The 23,695-nt window shown below is 40.5% G+C and overlaps 1 protein-coding gene across 3 annotated transcripts in view; it reads left to right on the top strand.

Moving 5' to 3' along the window:
- LOC136876422 (extracellular serine/threonine protein CG31145) overlaps window positions 1–23,695 on the top strand; it is a 1,065,947-nt gene that overhangs the window by 904,451 nt on the left and 137,801 nt on the right. Inside the window, exon 7 of one of the 3 annotated variants that reach the window (XM_067150389.2) lies at window positions 13,810–18,820. The exons of the other annotated variants lie outside the window; for them this stretch is intronic. Within the exon in view, the coding sequence (XP_067006490.2) occupies window positions 13,810–14,002 (193 nt within the window). The 3' untranslated portion in view covers window positions 14,003–18,820. Of the gene's footprint in view, window positions 1–13,809; window positions 18,821–23,695 lie in introns of those variants that run through there. 3 annotated transcript variants of the gene reach the window in all.

Raw genomic sequence — 23,695 nt, 5'->3', positions numbered from 1 at the left:
AGCGGATGCTAGAGGCGGTGCTGTCCTCTTGGCGATCGGTGAGCTGGCAGTCTGGGTTACCGGTTCCGGGGCGATCGGTGAGCTGGCAGTCTGGGTTACCGGTTCCGGCCGTCGGGATTAGCTCTCTCCAAAGTGCTCTCTTTCGGGGCTGCTCGTCCTGAGCGCGCGAGTCAACACAGCACCATCCTATAACAGAGTATGCGTGTGACTTCACATATATAGCACAAATTTTGCTTTACTCTGAAGCGCTCTTTCATGAAAACTACGTTTTAGACATTATTTTTTTTATTTTTTTATTATTTTTTTTTGCAACAATCAATTAAGACATTAAACATAATCGTAAGTTAAATACACTCGGCGATATACGTGTTCTGTCCGCCTCTGTGGTGTAGTGGTTAGCGTGATTAGCTGCCACTCGCGAGGCCCGGGTTCGATTCCCGGCTCTGCCACGAAATTTGAAAAGTGGTACGAGGGCTGGAATGGGGTCAACTCAGCCTCGGGAGGTCAACTGAGTAGAGGTGGGTTCGATTCCCACCTCAGCCATCCTCAAAGTGGTATTCCGTGGTTTCCCATTTCTCGTCCAGGCAAATGGTACCTAAAGGCCACGCCCGCTTCCTTCCCTCTCTATCCCTTCCATTATTTCCATCCCCTCACAAGGTTCCTGTTCAGCACAGCAGGTGAGGCCGCCGGGGTGAGGTACTGGTCCTCCTCTCTAGTTTCATCACCCGACCCAAAGTCTCACGCTCCAGGACACTGTCCTTGAGGCGGTAGAGGTGGGCCTCCTCGCTGAGTCCGAGGGAAAAACCAACCCTGGATTGTAAACAGATTAATAAAAGCGTCTTAATTTTTTTTCTTTCTATGTACCCGCTGTTGAGAAACGTGCCTACATTAAAAAAACAAAAGAAGCTTCCTTCCAAGCCCTCTCTTATCGTCGCTGTGTCGGTGTGACATAAAACCTTACAACAAAAAACCAACGCACACCTTCACAGACAACACCCTCACCATCCTGATCAGGTCTGCTGCCTAACTGCAGATCAGTTTACTTCACGAGGCTACTTGAGCATTGTTCCATCCCTCAGACCTCGATTAAAATTCTTGGACCACCCGAATTTGGAATCCGCCGCAGACACGCTACCCTTACACCACCTGACAGGCTCTATACCTATCCCTGAATACCTACCTGTAATAGTGCGACGTAAGCAGCTATAAAAATATCTGCATATCCGATGGTTGCTCGGCTGTGTACGAACTGGATGTAGTGTAATGCACATGAGGTGTGTCCGGTCTGGGACGGGCCAGGAGCTCCGGAAGTGGGCCGCTTAGCATCTTGTGTGCTTCCTGTCAATTACAGGCGGGGATTAGAGCTGCTCTTCTCCCCCCACTCTCCAGTCCATTACACTAATCACCACCATCGATTAATAGAGCGGGACCCTTGTCGCACAAAGGCCATTGTCTCTTTTATCTCTGTGACCATCTACCAAGTAGTTTAACCAGCGTCCTTCAAACAAGTCTTTGAGCGTCATCTAAGAGGGGAAAAAGTAGATATGGAGATATCTCACGCAGGCGTATGCTAAAACAATATATAAAATTTATAATGAGCTTTTTTCTTTTGCTATTTGTTTTACGTCGCACCGACACTGACAGGTGTTATGGTGACGATGGGATAGTAAAGGCCTAGGAGTGGGAAGGAAGCGGCTGTGGCCTTAAGTAAAGTACAGCCCCAGCATTTGCCTGGTGTGAAAATGGGAAACCACGTAAAACCAACTTCAGGGCTGCCGACAGTGGGATTCGAACCCACTATCTCCCGCACGCAAGCTCACAGCCGCCCGCTCCTAACCGCACGGCCAACTCGCCCGGTAAAATCGTGCCTTGAATTAGTTTTAAAGGAGGTGTTGTCCTGGAGTGAACTATTGGCTGAATGGTAATCGTTGAGGCCTTCGGTTCAGAGGGACATAGGTTCGATTCCCGACTGGGTCGGGGAATTTAATCGCGTCTGATTATTTTTTCTGGTTCTGGGGCTAGGTGTTTGTGTTAGTTTCAACACTTTTCTCTTCATATTCAGACAACACACTACGCGCAGCTGTGAGCTTGTGAGATATTGGGTTTGAATCCCACTGTCCGAAGTCTTGAAGGGGGGTTTCTGTGGTTTCCCATTTTCACACCAGGCAAATGCTGGGGATATACCTTAATTAAGGCCACAGCCCTATCCTTCCCACTCCTAGCCCCTTCCCACCCCACCGTCGCCTTAAGACCTATCTGCGTCGGTGCGACGTACAGCAAAATAATAATAATAATAGGTTAGCATTCAAACTAGTTTGGTTAGTACGAAGTGTCGTCTAGCCCGCACTTTCGTAATGAAGCGAGAGTAATAAACTATAGGGATTTTGGTGGATCGTACCCCTAATGTTTATGCAAAACTCATGGCATAACTGTTGTGCAGGCTAGAGGATACTCGTTACTTGCTCCATTAAGTTTGCATTCCAGCAAAATATTGCCAAAAATTCGAGGTCTACATATGACTCATCAACATTCAGTGAGTGAGGCGAACCCACACATCTGCTCCTTACGCTACCCATTTCAGCTAGATGTTATTCTTGAACATGTTTAAATAACTATTAAAGAGATTTTTATCACACTCGTATGTGAGTCGGCTGGCCGCACCGGCTGTGCTCCTGTTGAGGACTGTCCTTCGTTGACTCTGTCAGTTCTCACTTCCCAGGTTCTTCCTCGGTAACATGCGCAAGAGCACATAATTTTGCGTGTTCGATAACTGCGAGCAATGGGCCACTCAGCAGTAAAGGCCACCACACATGGAAAGCTAAGCTACGCTATGCTACGCAATGCTACGCAATGCTACGCAACCCAACCCAAAGTCGCCCCAATGATGTTATATGGAATGACACGCATAGACTGCTATGCTAAGCTACGCTAACTTAAGCCATGCCTAGGTAAATTTTACAGATCGCCAAGGAGGCGATGTTCATAGCTGTAGCTGACTTCGCGCATGCGTACAATCACTTTTTTTTTTTTTTGGCCGACGTCGGGCAAACAGTCGTTTCATGCGTGTGGCTTTCGTGAATTACCTCAATGACGGTAGCTATTATACTGCATAATTGTTTTTGTCTTTGTTCAGTCTAAATTGAAAAGAAAATAGGTAGAAAGAGCATTGTGGGATACGAGGTATTGCTCGCGCACCGTCTATGTACTGAAAAGGCTTAGGAAGAAAATGTACATATTTTTTCCGTTACAGTAGCAAAATTTCTTTCCGGTTCTGCGTCAAACGGGTTCCGCTAAATACAGGTAAACTTACATGAATATAAAACAACAATTCACGGGACCAGGAATGTTTTCCGGCTCGTAAAAGTTCCACTAAAGAGAGGTATGTCGTCTCAACAGCAACACGCAGGCTAGCGGCCTAGGCAATTACCCCCATGAGCTCATACCGTCGTATTTGTTGCCTCTGCCCGTATTAGCTCACACGCCTGTTGAGGGCGACGACGTGTGGTCATAGCGGCCTCTGTGGCTCATACTGTATAGCGTATAGTTCTCGCAATTTCCTCGTTAATGACCGACAACTCAAACGTTAAGCACGGTCACACGGCTCGACTACCAATAGCAGATGGCTAATATCGCACCTTCGGAAGAAGAGAGCCTCAAATCCAAAAAGTGATACTTCTGAGAAAATTGCAATTTATGAATATAAAAATATATTAAAATGATATAATGCATAATATATAAACATATATCAAAATATGTTAAAAACTGAATTTACAAGACTTTTGAACTCTTACATTGCAATTATCTCACAAGTATAATTTTGCACTTGTGGCCCTTTTGTTCCCAAGGTGCGATATACAGCTGTCCAAGACCAACTACAATACCTCAGACCTTAACTGAGCTATCGAAACTGTCCATAATGGCGGCAGCTGGAGTGCTAGCTGCGTTTGTTTTGATTTGTGTAAGTCGTGTTTTTACCAAATATTTACGGAAATTTGAATATTATTAATCGTACATTATATTTATCTATAGTCTTAAGAAGGTTAGAGATCCTCTTCAAGTGCCGTAAGAAGCTGTTTGTTCTCAAACAGCTTATTTATTTCAACAATATCGGTGGTGATTAGGTTAATGTTGATTCTCGTGTTCTTCTCTGAAAGTAGGCTATTTTCTTTACTTTTAGTTACGTGTACCTGGATGTAAATAAGGGGTAGGGCACAAGCTCAGTGTTCCCGTTTCCAAACGACCTAGTATTAAACCAAAATTGGGTTAAGACCATTCGTAAGGAAAAGATAGGCCTAATAATGTTGTGTGCATAAATCATTTTTGAAATCAAATGCATTGATAGGGAAGATATTATATACCCGTAGAAAGTGGTGATCTAATTCGAGTGCCGCGCAAACTTCCGAAATTAAAACTAATGTTGCCTATCCTAGCATTTGCCCTACCAGCCAACGTACCTTACTGCAAAGAAAATGAAATCAGTCCCGGTAAGATCCGGAAAATCATGATCAAAATTTATGATTTAGAGACTAAATTAATCTTAAACGGTGGTGCAAGAATTATGTAAATTTTCAACGTTTACAATGAACGTGCGTAAACTAAATCTAACCCCAATTCCCTTGAGTGAACATGAGGATTATGTTCTTTTTTATATAAAATACAACTGTGCCATCAATTCTGGTGAGTTTTAAGGTGATGAGTGCTTTATATGGTCAAGTGGGTCGTACAAATATCGCTTGTACCTACTCAAAAATACAGGTGGATTTTGGAGGGTTGAAATTTTGTTGGAGAAATTTGTTTGCGTGTTTTACATAATGGGCTGTGGTTAATGGTGGTGCTGCATAGTATTTCATGTAAGGTTAATAATGTTCGTTGTTGACATCTATATATCTTATTTGCTGACCGGAGTTTCATATGTGATTTTTATACTGTTTCAACCTGACGTTGATGCAATAATTCCCCCTTCGTTATTTTCCCCTCTAAAATTACATTTAGACTTACAATACGCGATAACGCTACTTTTAGTGTTTAATTATTCATATTTTGAGTTAGTGAGTTGCATTTCATAACGTTCGACTTGTGATCTTTTCTTTAGGTGAGTCGCAATAAACATTCATAACCTTCCGCTCAACCTCTCATATCGCCCACCGATGTCCGCCATGTTTTTTTCTGAATTACGGTCTGATGTAATTGTAGTTGGTCTTGAGCTGTCTGTGGTCGGTTCAACAATCGGCCAATAGCAGAGGGCTCTGAACCAATAGCACGCTTGCCTTGTAAAATACAGATTCCACGTGGAGTCCAGTGTAGACTTCCAAAGCGTGCGGGCCGTTAACAGAGAAATTGCGAGAACTATACAAGTGACTGAAGCGTGCATTGCGCAGGGATTACGTTAGCGCCAGTTTGCATTCCTCTTCAAGTGCCATATCCGGTCCCTCAGACAATGGCGATCACCCTGTAGAAAGCAGTGGGACAATACAAGGGAATTGTGTAGGCTACTGGATGGGAAGTGAATGAGGTCGGCAAGTAGCAAGAGGAAAATAACTCAGAATCATAAAAAATTACCAAAGGTAGGGAGTGTGTTAGGTGGTGCGAAATAACTCAACGCCTGAAGGAACCAACGACTTCGAGCGGATGAGCTTCTAGTGAGTGTGGTGTTCCCTCAGTGGAAGAAATGCTATTGAAATCCACCGGGCAGCGTCTGCATTCCATGTTAGGGGCGGCTGCAACCAGAGTATGATCTCCATGTTAGGAGCGGCTGTATTCATATAGGGGAAGGTAACGGAAAACCACCCTAGTGTAATGTTTCACAGGAAGTTACTATGGAGAGAGTTTGCACAGAATATGATATAGATACGGACTTTGGAAGAGAAAGATCACATTCTTCTGGGAAAACGCAAGGTATTCGATAAATAAAGGTGATTTGCTACACGATAGATAGGCCTAGGTTTTACAAATACCCAACACTGTAGTAGCCAACCAACCCAATTACATTCCGTGTCATTTCAACAGCAACAAATGTTCATTATTATACTATGTTGCTATGCTCTAATTAAAATACAGGGAACGACGATTCTATCCAAGAGCATTATTCAAACATATATCATTTGTCCATAGTATTTAGAATAATCAAACAATACATTTATCACCCGTCATCCCCTCATGATTCAAATACATTTTCAATAGGGCCCGAACATTTATATAATATCAAAGTGCGGAATTTGTTCATAAAATGTAGTGAATTTCAGTGAAATATGTAATTAAATATGTAATATTCATAACATATTATACTGCTAATAATAAGAGTTGGTGTCTGATATTTCTTAGAGGGAGGTCCGTTTACTGCCTGCCGAGGCGGGATAAAGCGAGTGGCTGTGTGGTTGCCATGGAAACGAGGGTAGGGCGACTGCTGTTGCCATGGAGATAAGACTTCAGGGCAGCTCGTCTTGCTGGGAGTTGCCAAACCTGTCACTGTCACGGATAAGAACCTGATTGTTTGTATGAGTGGTCGCAAATGGGACGACACCGCCTGGCCAGGTAGTTTACAACAGATCACAGCGGTCAGAATGAAGGAGGGAACAAGTGAGCCGGAAGCGAGGGGTAACAGCATGTAGAAAGGAATGCTGGAATGTGGCAACATCGTGAAATGGCACGTGCAGTGCTCCTCCCTCCAACCTTACCTGTCAGACGCCAACTTTAGTTAAGTCTAGTATAGTAAAATGTGTACCTAATGGTATTAATACACTAGTCGCCATAAGACCTATCTGTGTCGGTGCGCCGTAAAGAAAAATAACAAAAAATAATTAATGCGCTAAATTTACAAAGATGTTCATCGTTATCCAGTTGATTAGATTAGCAGTTTGCCTTTTTCTACCACTACGAGCGCTAATGTGAGTCAATGCAGAGCTTCACTTAAGCCCTTTTAATAACATTCGATGTGGATATTTTTCAGAACATCAAAAAACGCGTGTGGATATTGAACCAAGGAACACATTACAGAAGGAATTATGTAAATAAGATATTTTGGCTAAGATTTGAATCAAAAAAGAAAACGAGTAAAGAAACAAGCGGTTTTAGTCTGTTTTTCCGGGACTGCATTTAGACCAGAAGTGATTTTCGATTATATTTTAGTTTGATAGACCTATCCAAGACTCGCAATATGAACCTTTCCGGGCCCTTCGGGCCTTCAACTTTCGGCACAATTGAAAATTGCTCAATTTTACGTTTTTCGTAGTATGGGGACACCTCATTGGTCTGCCCAGAAATGTTTTCAACATTAGCAATCAAATTGCCCGCCTCTGTGGTATAGTGGTTAGTGTGATTAGCTGCCACCCACGCAGGCCCGGGTTCGATTCCCGGCTCTGCCACGAAATTTGAAAAGTGGTACGAGGGCTGGAACAGGGTCCACTCAACTTCGGGAGGTCAACTGAGTAGAGGTGGGTTCGATTCCCGCCTCAGCTATCCTGGAAGTGGTTTTCCGTGGTTTCCCACTTCTCCTCCAGGCAAATGCCGGGATGGTACCTAACTTAACTTAAGGCCACAGCCACTTCCTTCCCTCTTCCTTGCGTATCCCTTCCAATCTTCCCCTCCCCCCGCAAGGCCCCTGTTCAGCATAGCAGATGAGGCCCCTGGGGGAGGTACTGGTCATTCTCCCCAGTTGTATCCCCCGACCCAATGTCTGACGCTCCAGGACACTGCCCTTGAGGCGGTAGAAGTGGAATCCCTCGCTGAGTCCGGGGGAAGATCCAACCCTGGAGGGTAAACAGATCAAGAAGAAAAATCATATTATTGGTTGTTTGATAAGAAGGCATAGTAATGTAGTTTTAAGAATAATACATCTTATCGGTATGTATTCAATTAAGAATAAAGTAAGAATCCAACTTTTATACTAAATAGTAAAAAAATATAAAGTAAAATGCTGTCATGTTTCACCTACGAGGACAGGTACTTTTATTGCTTCTGCTCCAACAGTTTCCATTGCTATTCATGCAACTGTTATAAAACGTAACAAACTAGGAGCAGAATTCTATACATAGCTTGTTATACTACCGCGGGTAAATCTGTTATTGTTCATTCAGCTGAGTTCGAGCTCCCCCGGCACATTTTACTCCGTACGTTCTAGTCCTAGAAATCATAAAACATAAATCAAGTCAATAGAATGAAATGGCAATCTTGAAGGCCGAGAGACACAAATATTGAAGTGGGGCATGCTGGGAGGCAGCCACAGCGGGCTAAATGTTTGATAGCGCACTTAATGGAGCGCTGACTAGCTCTGCATTATTGAACGTGCCCTCCCTACACCAGCGCGCTCTGGAGCAAACTCTCGTTTTTATGCACCCCAAGACCCTTTGCCGTATCAAAGAAGAATACACAAAGATGGATTGGCCATGTAAAATGGGCCGTAGCCACCGCAATTCACTACATCTTCAAACAAATAAAACAGAGGCATAACATAACACACATGGAATAGCCCTCAGGCACCCAGAGCACACAGCACTCTTTATTCTTCTTGGTTTAGTCTTTATCTTACAACTCTTCCCCACGAACAACTAAGGGAAAGGTTATAAGAAGGGAGCAACTTCCAGGTTTTTGAGCAAAACTTTAAATATTATATGACCGACTTTCCGGAATAAGATCTTTGGTGACACATCCGTTGTTAACTCGACAAAGTCTAATATTATTATTATTATTATTATTATTATTATTATTATTATTATTATTATTATTATTATTATTATTATTATTATTATTATATTCGTTTACGGCCATTTGAGGCCACGTTAAGCAACAAACGCACATTACTGGAAGCCTTCCTTGCAGCCAAAAATCTTTGCATTCTTTCTTTGGCAGCCTGTCTTCTCTCCTCTGTTCATTCCCTATTCAGTTTCTGTTAATCATGGAAGCTTTTGAAGCTGTCAATCACTGATATATACTTTGTTTGGTTTAGGTTGCCTTCCCGGTTTAATCCGGATTGTTTCGAAGCTAGGGTTCACGGCCCTCTCTTACACTTAACCACTTTTAATAATAATAATGCTAGATTGTACAAGAATTTTAAAAAAAATTAAAATTTAAAATTAAAGTAAGACAGTAATTTAACAAAAACTAAATACTGGGGACAGATACACAATACTGTTGATTTAAGACAAACACAATTGAACAGAATGAACATATAATATTACATAAATATCTGCATAAATGGTCAACTGAAATTAATTTATAGTAGTGATATTATTTATTGATAGCAGAAAATGTAAACTACTGTTGTGTGTTTTATATATTAATTGCAAATAACATGATTAAAGTACAAACAATTAGGACCAGGTAACAATAATTAGTAAGGCTATAAGAGTGAATACTACTACAACTGCTAATTGACTAACTGATTGACTGACTGAAGTGCGTAACAGGTAATAGTAAACCCATTCGCACAACGTACACACACATATTGACTGGCACAACTCAGTTTTATGTGTCCAGGAAAACTTTCGGCTGGCAGATTTGAATGTACGAAAATAAGTCAAGCGCCGAATATCCCTTAGGAGTGTATTCCAGAGTCTCGATGCATTTACTGGAAAACGTATCCATAGGTCGCCTAGTAGAGTTCAGGTTTTTATGCAATAACATTCCACTTTAGACCAAAAAAGAATCGTAACATCTCTCTATTTCGAAAGACACATCAGTAACGAAGGAAAAAATCATGCTGTATATTTAATCATAGCATAACCTTTGTCCAGTAAACGTTTGATTTTCTATAAGCCCCTTATAAGGTACTGCGTAAATGCATAAAGGAATGTCTGTTAGGAATATAGTTTTTATTTTTCTGTCACAATGTAGACAGTGTGATTAACACAACATAAAATATAGTTGCTAACCCTGAAAATTTCAGCTAGCATCTCATTGTTACGTGTCAGCCTTGTGGTACTACATGGAAGGGGCTAATGAGTCAGACGTTCGGGGATCTCTCAGTCGGCATGAAGAGCGCGGCAGGCCTTTCCGTGTGTTGTTTTCGTCAGCTGGTTTCCGTGTAAGTTTCTGCGAGGTGCAGCAAGAATGTTCCGTCTCTAGCAACATCGCGAATATTCCAGTACACATCACCCGAGCTATAAAAAGGAGGCTAGCCGCGAACAGTCAGTCAGTGTGGGACTCAGAGGTGGAGTTAGTGTTGGACTCGGTGTGTTGGGCTGAGGGCGACAGAGGTGTTGGCTATCGCTAGTGTCCCATCGGAGTCTGAACGAGGAGTTGTGGTTGTTGCGTCGGAGTGTCGAGTGAGTATATGGAATGAAGATGGCTATTGGTCGCCGTCGGGGTATCGTGGGGAACAAGACAGTGTACGGTGTGTACTTCTGTGGACTGAGGACCGCCATGGAATTAGCGACTAGAACGTCTATCGTGAGTGTAATTGGAACAGTGTAAATGGTCGTTGTTGAGAGGAGTATTGTCCTGCTGTTTAACACTGGTGAGCTATTGCTGTTTGGTTGCTCACTGTGTCTGACTGTGTGAATTACTGGACTCTCTCTGGAGTCGAACCAAGTAACGATAATCGTGTGTTGTTAGGCCGGTAGCCTGTGTTCAAACCTAGTGGTGATCTGCACGCAGCTGCTGTACGGGATGACTGACTTTTGAGCGCAAGTGAATGGCCTCTCAGTCAGGATTTTAGCTCCCTTCAGGTAAAGACAGTCCAGCTGGATTCCTGCTGTGAGTGACTTGTAAATAGGCAGCAATTAGTGAATGTAGTCATTCACGGATGAATAGAATTGTGTGAGTGTATTTTATTTCAGGATGATCCAATGAATAATAAAAGTGTAAAAGTGACCCACAGGGATGCGAAACTCATTTTATAAAACCTACATATAATTCAGACGCCTATATATGTGTCTATAGGCTATATGTATATTTTTGCTAGTGGCTGTACGTCGCACCGACATAGATAGGCCTTATGGCAACGATGAGACAGGAAAGGCCTAGGAGTTGGAAGGAGGCAACCGTGGCCTTAATTAAGGTACAGCCCCAGCATTTGCCTGGTGTGAAACTGAGAAACTACGGAAAATCACCTTCAGGGCTGCCGACAGTGGAATCCGAACCCATTAACTCCCGGATGCAAGCTCACAGCTGCGCGCCTCTTACCGCATGGCCAACTTGCCCGGTGTATGTCTATATATTAAAGATCGGACCTAAAATATGCCTAGGATATTCAGCGCTGTATCGATCGAAAGCTCGTGACACGGGCATTGGTGGAAAAATAAAAATGTATTATGTGAGCATTAGGTGATTTGAAAGTCAAAATTCCTTTAACCCTAGAAGTGCCGGTGTTCGACGGTGTTCGCCTGTCTGTAGTGCCAGCGCAGAAAAATTCAACATACATAATAGTTGCGATAATTGTATCTTAAGTGGCATCTACTGACATAGGACACGTTGCTAAGTTGTCAAGTATAGTTTGAAGTGTATTTTTACTGCCGTTATGAGTTCCATATCTCTGTAAATATTCCATCCTCTTTGCTTTGGTCAAGATGGCGACTCGAGATGTCAATATAGCTAGTAATATCGACCTTGCTGTGGAATAAATAGATGAAGGAAGTAATTTTAATGAAGTGGAATGCAGTGAAATTAATGATGCACGAAGTGACAGTGACATTGAGCCAGAACAGACTCAAATGCCGGAAAACGGTGATCGCGTTAATGATTCCGAGGATGATTTACTTCATCGATGCTGCTAATGCAGGTAGAGGTAGACCTACAGTGCTGTTGTGTGCTGTTTCAGTACAGTATCGACACTCGCTACTGCCTATACGTGAACGCGACTGGCTTCACCTCACAACACTGGCTTACTGACACACACTCCCGCTCAAAGCAATATCTTCCTTGTAAATATATTTCTGAATTGGTCCAGACTGTATTTAGCTTGCATAGCAAGTTGAAGATTTTTGGGAAAGACCTTCAGACTAAAACATTTTCTCACTTCAAATGTTTGAAGAAAATTACTGAAAGCCTTCCTGGCGTTCAGGTGGAAACTGAAGATTACATGAGTAAAATCTCTGGCCTTGCTGAAGAAATCAATGGCAGATTTAATGATTTGAGATCACTGAAACCTTCATTTTCATTCCTGGAAAGTCCTCTTTCTGTTGATGTTGTGGGCGATGGCTGTCCTGTTTCATCACCAATAACAAAGGACACAGCAGCTGTAGAGTTGGAGCTACCAGAACTGCAAGAGGACGAAGGACTAAAAGGACTCAAACGAAGTGGCATTTCTACCATAGAATTTTGGAAGAATGGTCCAGAAGAAAAATACACACTAACGAAACAGTGTGCCAAAAGACTAATCTCAATATTTGGGACTACTTATGTGTGTGAATCATTGTACTCAACGATTAAATTCATTAAATCTACATATCGATCTGAACGAACTGATGAACATTTAAGTGAACTTGTGCGAACTGCGCTTACCAATTATCAGCCAGATTTCAAAAAACGAACAGCAAAAATGAACACTAAAACGAAAGCACTTCTCAAAAGTGAAATCTCATTCCTTGATGTGCACTTGAAAAATAATGTTCTGTGTAGTGTAGAAAATAAATGTTCGTTTATTGGTTATAAAATGAAAAACTTGTCTTCAATTTATAAACTCTTTTCTAAACATGCTCCCAATTTTGTCTCCTAAATTTGCGGCTCCCAGAAGTAAGGTTAGTGGCCACCCCTGGTCTATTGTGACCCTAGCTTCGCAAATATTGCAACCAAACATTCACTGCTGATTGAGAACATATCAAGGAACAATTTGTACATTTTAGATAAATGTTTTTCGTTCGATTTTGCCTTTAATATTGAAATAAGTTTTATTATGTTTTTCAGTTATTAATATAATTATTAGGTATTTCTATTCTTTGAATAAAGTTTGTCCTACATACTCTAGAATTTGCTTAAAAAATTAATATACGTAACGTCTTTTCCGAAAAATATTCCAAGTAATTGTTAGCATTTAATTCATGGGCTACAAATTGCAAGTTAGCATGCTGGCACTACTACTGTGATGTGGTACTAATTGATGCCACGAGTGAACAACTAAATGGATTACAACGTGCTATTAATTCTTGTATTACATTTATTTTCTCCTTACGCTATGATGTCCTGACGTTCAGGTGGAAACTGAAGATTACATGAGTAAAATGTCTGGCCTTGCTGAAGAAATCAATGGCAGATTTAATGATTTGAGATCACTGAAACCTTAATTTTCATTCCTGGAAAATCCTCTTTCTGTTGATGTTATTATCGTCAAATTTCCCTTTTAAAATTTGAGCAATATAGACACTTCCACGTGGGAGTATTAATCTTTTAAATATTAAACGAATATATCCCATACTACTTACCTTCACAACTGATTCCTATCCTCTTTTCACCAGCATAACACACGCTCTGGTAGGACCCTTGCTATCCCTGTCAGCAGCATATAGTCGTTCCTTTGTTGCGAGTGGAGCTATAATATGGAACTCTCACCCCCATTAACATTAGAGACATTAAAAAAAAATCAAATTCCTTTAAGTCGTCTTGCCGTGAGCATCTCCTCGATGTGTGTCGCTATGGGAGTGAATGTATGTTTACTGTGCTTATGTTATTTTGTGTCATGTTACTTCTAGTTTGTAAGATAAGATTATGAATATTTTTCTCAGTCCTAACTTCGCCACTAGGAGTAGGGCAAATAAATAAATAAATAAATAAATAAATAAATAAATATAAAGCTGGCACTTGTAGTGTTAAATAATATTTTCATGAGAACGTTTTCACTCAGCTGTTGTATTTTTAACATTTCTCTTATTTATTTTGTAGGTTTCATAACGGTCCTCATAAACTCAGCTGGCTCATGAGGGAGTCCATGAGGAAAGACCCCGTGGCTCCCGTTTTGTGGGAGCCCCATTTAGAGGCCCTGGACCGACGGGTGAAGATCATCCTCCTCGGCATCAGGGACTGTATCGCCAAGGACGACGCTGTGGAAGCTGTGGTGCAGAATGACCTTTCCTAGCGTCCACTTCTCGTGCTCAGCCTAGAGCGCGCCCCGCCTGACTGACGGCTGCTTGTGGAACTACCATTTCCGTCCAGACCAGTGTGAAAACAGAACTTTCAGACCTTGGCAGAGACAGCTAGGCCTGCGCGGTGGCAAGGTCCATTACCGTGGCTACTTACAGTGTTCAGTACTAGAAGTGAGGTTAAGATATGACTGACAATGTGGCGTCCATTACAACCTTCCTGTCGGCTTTCGAATCTGAGAGGATCTGCTTACATTTTTGAAAGAGATACTCGAAACTATCCGTGTTTCAAAATTATGTGCAGATTATTAAGGTCTTAAATTTGTATATATACGAAAATCTTAAAGATTTAAAAAGCATTTATTGAAAGACATGTTAGATCGAAATCCTACAAATGGAAATTTTCACGTAGTGTCAGGATGAGTATCCAGCCGTAAAGTCACCGCTCAAATCTCAAGTGAGTCAGCATGTTGTTAAAATAGCCCTAAAATACCGAAATATTATTTTGCAGTGATTTAATCTACCTGCCTCATAATCAAGTGTCCTAAGTTCGAATCTTGGCAATTTCAGATAGGATTTTCAACAAAAGGAAACGCTCGGTAACCTTAAGCCCGTGACCAAGTTATAAATGGAGACAAGGGTAGAAAAATAAACTCGAAATTCATATTCCTGGAACAACCGGAAAGAAGCGGATAAGAGATATTTTTCGTTTAAGTCAGTTGAATAACTTTTTCTCCCTAATTTGGTATTTTGACATTTCTAACTTTATGTACATACTTATATATTTTAAATTATGCTACCAAATATTAACTTTCCTGCACAATTGTTCGCCGTTTTACCGTAAAATAGTGAATAAAATGTACAAAAGCTACATCTCATTCTTCGGAATGTATGCAGAATCTCTTCTCTCAGATATAGCGTAATGTAACAATTTCCCTTCCTTCACTGCCACCTCGATTCATGCTGGCTTCTTAACCTCACTTAGTAAATGTGAACGACAGAATTATGCATACAAATCGGTTTGTGTAATTAGAACCTCCGAGACAGGCTGGTGTTAACAAATAACTGTCGAGCCAGCACAGAACGCTTGCATCAAACACCCGGTTATTTTCCCCCTCTCGGGAAAATGACGCTATATCTGGCAGTGACGTGGCAACAATCACAATGAATTAATGGAAAATTATAGGTCTATTCTTCATGTGTTTACATTCAATGCCTTATGTTTTACTAAATGAGTAATGTTCCAGTTGGTTTTGACTGCTGACTGCATTTTTTGCCCCCCTCTTCCAGATAGTCGTATTAAATGGTAACAATTTTGTGTTCGACGTCCAGAAGCTTAAATGAACATAAAATGCACGTGTTTTCACGTTTCATTCTTATTCTCCTTCGTATTATTATTATTATTATTATTATTATTATTATTATTATTATTATTATTATTATTATTATTATTCTTTTATCGATTTTGGCCAGCTGTGCACCACGTAAATAACTCCTCATGATTTAAATTTTCTTTGGCGCCAGTACTCCTTCATCCTCCTGCTTGCTGGTTCTTTCCTTTCAGCAGTCCATTGTTGTTTCTTCTTGGTCGCTGTTTCTGGCTCTAGGAAACCCTTAAATATGTGTAACTTTTTTCTGAAGGTGGTTCTATTGTGGATGTCTTGATGTGTGATGTTCATTTCTTGCAAATCCTTCTTCGTGTTAACAAACCATTTTTCATAAGAGCAGTCTTTCCTATTGGGCTTATTGAAGTGGTTAAAGATTTTCTTAGCAAGTCTGTCATCAGGCATTCTTGAAATATGTCAAAAAATTGAACTCTTCGCTTTCGAATGGCATCTGAAATCCTACTGCATGTTTTATATATTTCCTTGTTACTGCGTTATCGATATGTGTCAGTACATTTCTTTGGACCGAGGATTTTTCTTAAAATCTTTCTTTCCTTCTTCTCAATTTCTTCAATGTCTTTCCTGGTTGTTAATCCCAGGCATTCTGAAGCATACAAGCACTCTGACTGAACTACTGCCTGATAGTGGCGTATATTATTATTATTATTATTATTATTATTATTATTATTATTATTATTATCTTCTCTTGTGCCTTCTCCGCACGTAATGTAAAAGAATTCTTCTTATTTTGAATTTCTCGTGAGGATTGTCGTATCGTGGATACGAAATGGCTGTCGAAGGCTCCGCGCTGAAGATAATCTTCCACATTTTCCTTCTATATTACTTAGTGAGTAAAAAAGAAAATACGATAACCAATTTCTCTTCTTCTGCAATTTTTGTCCAGACGACGAAGGATCGCGAACGAGCAGAAGGTAACTGATTCCACTATCCATAGCCTCAACACTTGGTTTGGATAGAGTGGTTAGCTCTAATCCTGACCACCTTTGTTCATAGGAACGAACCTGGTGCTCATTTCTGATGGAGGCTCAGAGTACCTCAGGGCCACATGTGTAAGACTTGTTTCTAAATTTCTTGAGTTCCTGACGGGGAATTGAACCCATATCCTTCCGGGTGAACCAAGCACCCCTTTACTTCGTCGGATAGGTATCCTCCGTAGTTTTACATTTTTATTAAGTCTGTTCTGACCTCGGAATTCAAACCATATTTCCATGGGTTTACCAATGTCCCTTCTTCCAACACTATAGGTTTTTTTTTGCTAGTGGCTTTACGTCGCACGGACACAGATAGGTCTTATGGCGACGATAAGATAGGAAAGGCCTAGGAGTTGGAAGGAAGCGGCCATGGCCTTAATTAAGGTAAAGCCCCAGCATTTGCCTGGTGTGAAAATGGAAAAACCACAGAAAACCATCTTCAGGGCTGCCGACAGTGGGATTCGAACCCACTATCTTTCGGATGCAAGCTTACAGCCGCGCGCCTCTAACCGCACGGCCAACTCGCCTGGTACAGAATAGTCTTCAAAGGCAAGTTTTGGTATTCTATTATTCTTCATCCGTGGAACGTAGTACTCCAATTAATCCAATTTTGTAAAATTGTCATAGAGAAGATATGGAATTGGCTTAATTCTTCCTTTTCTTGTGGAGATATCCTCTCACTGGTCTAAGAAACCGCAGTTCACATTACTTTGTTTTATTTCTGTAACTAGTTCAATTCACCCTAATCTCATTAAAGGCAGCACAGCCACGGTGTTATAACATATAAAGTTGCATTTCTTCTTATGCATTGTAACTTCTAGTTCTTCCAGGTTGTCGGTTTCTTCATCCCGTCAACTTCATTAACAGATGACTCGTAACCAACGAAGTTAAGTTTCTACTGGCCGACTGTTACTATCTTTGTTCATAGGGTATACATTCCATGCCATAATTTTTGTATGTATTTGTGGGGTGTAGTTTTCACAGATAGTATGTAACATAGTATATATTTCTTTTTGGATTTTATATTCTGTCTTCGTGTAAAATTTGTTTCTAAATTTCTTGAGTTCGGTGAAAGGTATTGTACTGAGCAAGAAGTTTTCTCTACTTTCTCTATTTACATCAGCATTGGTGTTGTCTACCATTAAGAGAATGAATGCCTTCCAGATGTGGGTGTTCCGAAGAATGTAACGGATCTCGTGGACTGGTCACTTCTCCATTGCGGTCGTACTCAGGCGTGTGAGGAGAGAACGAGGAAATAAAAGCATTCTTTCAAAATCTAAAGTATCCCGTGCTTGACTCGGGATTTCAAGCTACATCCTTGCCGAACTTCAGCTCAATCTGTGTTGTAGTTTTCGAGCCTATCAGGAACAAGCACACACTATCGCAGTTTTTTTTTGCTTTACGTCGCACCGACACAGATAGGTCTTATGGAGGCGATGAGACAGGGAAAGGCTAGGAGTGTGAAGGAAGCGGCCGTGGCCTTAATTAATGTACAGTCCCAGCATTTGCCTGGTGTGAAAATGGGAAACCACGGAAAACCATTTTCAGGGCTGCCGATAGTGGGGTTCGAACGTACTATCTCCCGAATACTGGATACTGGCCGCGCTTAAGCGACTGCAGCTATCGAGCTCGGTATCGCAGTTTTAATAGCGGCATAGATGTCTGGGAAATAAATAGGCTTGCATTTATTTACAGCACTGTTCTTGACTCCCTGATTCTGTTCTTTTGACACTATAACATATATTTGAAATTTTCATGGAGATCCACATCAAGGCGATAACATTTTTTATTTGATTGCATGGACTTAACGAGAGCATAATAACCACAAAACTCTTGGAGGAAGATAACAAAAGGCAAGATGCCTTGGTAAATATTTCACTCGGGAGTCTTCAGTGCCCAGCGTTGGTGGTTTACAAGATGCGAACTGCCTTCTATTCTTCATGCCTCGGATCTCGTTAACCGAGAAGATTAAGTTTTCAGCGGTCTAAGATTGTTTCTAATTCAATTTCACTCTTCACACAAATTGAATTAATTTCAGGGTCAGTGACCCGCCATCGATCCGTGCTAGTGGTAGGGGGCTTGGCTCTCTCAGTGAGGGAGGCACCACCGCAAAGTAAGAAAGCCTGTGTCGCTTGGGGAACTACTTACTGCAATTTGATTCTCGGATTTATGTACCTGCAGGCCATCTCGCTGGACAGCAGTCGTCTTGGCACTATAGGAATCTTGGGCCATGGGGTTTATTTTACTCATTCAGGCAGTTTGAAACTTCATGCTATAATTTGCTTCATTGGTTTCTGTTCAGTTGCTTTTAAGCATCAATGAAAATGTTAATATTATCCGTTCTGTAGTTTGAGAAATACAGGTACATAATATACTGAAAATGTCGGATAATAGAGACTGCTGCTGCTGCTGCTGCTGTTGATGATGATGATGATGATGATGATGATGATGATGATGAGAAACGAATTACTTCATTCTAGCCAGCCCTATTTGTTGTTGTCTTTACAGATTAGAGTAAACCATAGACTTCTGTATCAGCCTGTTTCGGATACGTAGAGATTTCAATCGAGATATGTGAAAGTGAAATAGTTTTAAATATAACTTGGTAAACATAAGATTCGTTCCAAGAACGATTTTCTTAACAAATGATATACCAAGTTAATCAGAAAATTCTAAATTATTTTGTACAAAGGAAGTCTAAAAATATAATTAAATATTTGTTTTTTGTATTCCATCTTTTCTTAAAATTTCATCTAGCATTTGGAACAAAACTTGACAGATCAAAGGTCTAGATCAGTATTCAGATTCGATAGCCGATTTTCGAAATGTCGACAAAAGCATCTCATTTCATACTTTTTAAACACTTCTAGATATCTTCACTTGAAATGTATAGAAATGAACGTGTTTTCCCAAGCTTTTCTTATTCAAGCGAAAAAAAATCATATGCCAGTGGATTAAATGATAAATGTCAACTAATTACATTTATTGTAACAATTTGATCAGAGCTTCCATGAACCACAGTACTAGATATTATAAGTCTTTTGGGGTATGACTTAATGCTGAGTCAGTTTTAAACTTTCTGTACTTTTTATGCGACTTGAACCCAAAATAATTATAATATATGTGCCTTTGCTGTGGGTGCTTTCAAACATCTGGCAAGAATGTTGCAATATCATTTTAAACGAATATGTTGCTACTCCTGTCATTAGTGATTGTTGTCATGATCGTCCGCTGTGAAGAGACTGTACCGTGTGCGAGTTACGGCCTGTGCTAATAATTAATGTAATCCGATGAAATGGACTGTTGGTAATCATTATCACTGTCGATGACGTATTGATAACAGCGCTATGAATCAACAGTGAGCCCAAGAAGTGACATATTATATATACTGAATTCAATTATCGCTTTCCATGAGTTTTATTTCAGTTTTAATGAATACTGTCTCTCGCTTTAAATGTATAGAGTATTATATATTTTTAAGAAGGAAGGAATTGTTACATGACTATTTTGGGAGCATTGTTTGTAGCTGTGATATATTTTCCTTTGGCGCAGCTAAAGGCTTTGAGCTGTGAGAAGTGTGCTATAAGTGTTTACAGTGTTGCTTTGCCTTTGTTCCTCATTGTATAGAATTATTTGTTCATGTCTTAACCTCACTCAGTTACAACGTTGTCATATCAGCTGAGCAGACAAATTGAACCTTCCAAATAGCCCTCCCCCCCCTCCGTTCTTTGCCATGTAACCTGTCGTTGCGGCGTATTTTTATATAACCTCACAACTTATTATAGACATCTACAGTAAAACAAAAAAAAAAAACAAAAGAAACGGGGGTGTAGATTTCTACGTTCACATTTTCGAGTACAAATAAAAATCACTTAACTTTCAACCATTGCCCCATACTTCGAGATCACTTGAATTAGTTGTAAATGCCAGCCTAGTCAAAGCAGTTGGTAAGCCTGTGTAAATATAAATTTGTACTAGTAACTTCGAGAAGAATGCGATCAACATTCATAAATACTTTCAACCCCATAGACCAGGGCTTCTCATACGCCCAAAATCTCACGCGTGCAAATCGAGGTGCCAGAGCTCCGTGCACTGTGCATCGGTTCCACTCGGCTCGGCTCGGACCAACGCTTCGTCTCTGGGCTACTCGGCTAAGCTCGGCTCAACTCGGCTCAGATATGGAGCGCTACGGAGCAAGTGAGGAAGAGGGAGACAGGCGTGGGGAAAGAGAGAGACAGTGCTATTGCTCCAAATCGAGGAGTGGGGGTCTGCACTCTGGTCAACCAAGCGAAGTCGTCTTTTGCATCGTGCACAGTGCATGCACCGGGCGCATGCACCCTGAGAGGCCCTGCCATAGACAGAAAATTTATGTATACTTGACTGCCTGAGTACATCTTTTTGGGTTGAAATAAAAAGTGAAGAATAATTTTGTAAACACTTGGGATGGTGATAGTGAATTTTGTTTTAAGAGGAAATACAAGTAAGTAAACCTTCTCAAGACGCTTGATATTTCTGTCTGACCTCTAATCAATAAGTGAATAAAATAAAGAAAATAGAAGATTTTGTTGTGCCCGAAGTTATCAATTATAGCAGACTGTTTGGAAAAGTGAATTGAAATAAAATAAACATTCAAATTTTGCATGGGCCGATGACCCAGATGTTAGGCCCCTTTAAACAACAAGGAAGCAACTTTAGCAGTCAGAAAAGGCTAAAGATAATTGTTCGATTTTTTTTAGTAAGGTTAGCAAGCCAAATGTATAATTTCCCGTAGTGGTGGCTGTTGTTTTAATGCGTACAACAACGAGCTTGTCAACCTCAATCTCATTCCTTTTGGTAGAAAAGAGACCAGCTCACTTATGACTCAAGGTCATAGCAATTAAAAACTACAGAAAAGAGAGTTACACGAAAAAGATACAATTCTATTATTGTTTGCTTCTTGCCTCTTACGTCACTTGGGGGCCATAAACAACCACAATGAAGATATGCTAAGATTCCCCCGTAACTGTTCAATTTGTTATTCTATTGATAAATAATGGCAAATTAATTATTGATGTAAATTCAATGGTTGTATTTCTGACGATTTATACGATGAAACTGATCTAACACATTCCTTGACGTTTGAAAATAAACTACTTAAGTAGATTTTTAGAATAATAATTATCCAGACAAAATGGTCTACGACATTTAGATACATTTAAAAAAATAGAATGCGCGGTTTCATATAACAGTTTAATTTTAACTCGGAAACTCGTGACTGTTTGGATTTGGTGGGCTTTTTGTCTAGAGGTGTCAACTGTCGCTGTAGAAAATGGTAGTGCGATCATTTCCTTTGTTTGTTTAGTTTCACCTTGAAAAGAGTAGAGAGAAACATGTTGGAACGATCCTTTGGTTTTTGTACATAAACGCACAAACTGAAAATGAATGGTATGACTATTCGTGTCCTCTTCCCGAGGTGGTGTAACACTTTTCTGAAAAGCGCCCGCGCCAATGGAAATTTCAACCATATATCAGCCCTCCTCCCATCTTAAAATTCCGAGGACGGAAACTCATAGAGCTAACAGTCACACTATGGAGGTGGACAATACATTACATACCGTAATATGATAGGAATGACTCGACATTGGCCCTAGTGTTTGAAATTGTGTGAACTGACTGGAGATAATAGCAAAGCTGTAGTCCGGCTCCATGGCTAAATGGTTATCGTGCTGGCCTTTGGTCTCAGGGGTCTCAGGTTCGATTCCAGGCAGGGTCGGGAATTGTAACCATCATTGGTAAATTTCTCTGGCACGGGGGCTGGGTGTATGTGTTGTATTCATCATCATGTCATCCTAATCACAACGCGCAGGTTGCCTACGGGTGTCAAATCAAAAGACCTGCACCTGGCGAGCCGAACGCATCCTGGGATCTCCCGGCACTAAAAGCCATACGCCATTTCATTTCATTTCATTTCATTTCAGCAAAGCTGTAGCATTCACTCCTACCGGATATAAATGAACACAAAGTGGTCATTGAAGAAATTGAACTGCAGATATATCTGGATGTGTTGATATTTTTAATTTCAAAATTTTCCTCTACTTGGAGGCTGCTTAAGGTAAAGAATATTCTAAAACAATTTCATTCAAAAATAAAAATAGAAAGTAAATTAGGTCTCAGTCTGGCGAATACAAGTGGTGTCTGAGTATCAAAAGAGAACCCCTGAGAGCTTTCAGTCCCCAGTTGATGAACTCTTTGAAATACATATTGAAGGTTTTCATCAGCTCTATTGTCTTCTTAGGGACTGTCCCTCTCACACCGATCATCTACGTCGTCCAGCTCGTATTTATTCATATAATACGGCACTGTAGGCAGGTAGATAGACTTCATTTCTCTGCCTACGTCTGGTTGGTCGGGGTGCGTTTCAAATCCCCTGTGAATCCCCATATTAACATAGTGTTCTGACACATCATCAATGAGGTACGTTTTTACTTATTTGAGTACCAAACCTGCACACTAGCTGACAGTTGCTCACAATATGGTGATCTAACGAGGAGTGCAAAGACTTGGAACATAAAATATAATGTTCATCTTACGATTAAGTAAAGTCTCATATAGGTACTCCACTCAGACGTCCCATTTATAACTTATTTTATTGCATTTGTATGATATATTAGTGATAACTCAACTTTCGTCCCTGAGAATGGTTACTGACGTAGTTTTTATAAACTCTGGGTAGGCTATGTCACTGTGAAGATTTACTTCGTCTGCTCAGTTGGTTTTGTGTGGCTTGAAACATGCCTTGTCTGGTAACAGGATGGAAATATTCCCGTCCCCTACCAGTGTCTGTTACGAAGGAAAAAAAATGAGAATATGACATTGGTGATAATCAAAATGATACCAAATCAAGTTTAATTTCTAGTCACGGTGAAACAAAACTAACCAATGGTTGCTGTGTACAGACTGCATTATATGCTTTGGTGATTTTATAAACAAACCATGATTGTAAATGGTGGGTAAGTATGTTATAATTTGACTCCGAGGTGGTTTTCACGTATGCCAGAAACGAGATTTTAAAACGTTCATTCTTTTGCGCTTTGTTTCTTCAGTGTGTGTGTTATGTATGTTCAGGGTTAATAAGATTCCACCAATGTTTCACGGTACTTACAAATGTTAACTTTATTTAAAATTGGAAAAAAGGAATTATACAATTTAGGTGAATCCCGTCTTCCATTCCACTTAATGTGGTGTTTCAAACAGAGAAACCGTCTTGGATTGAATTTATCTGTGCGAAATGTTGGCTAGAAATTGCAATTCAAGACATTTGTCTCTTTTACAT

This window comes from Anabrus simplex, chromosome 6 (assembly GCF_040414725.1).
Source record: "Anabrus simplex isolate iqAnaSimp1 chromosome 6, ASM4041472v1, whole genome shotgun sequence".
Lineage (NCBI taxonomy): Eukaryota > Metazoa > Arthropoda > Insecta > Orthoptera > Tettigoniidae > Anabrus > Anabrus simplex.
This window is presented reverse-complemented; position numbering and strand designations above follow the sequence as displayed.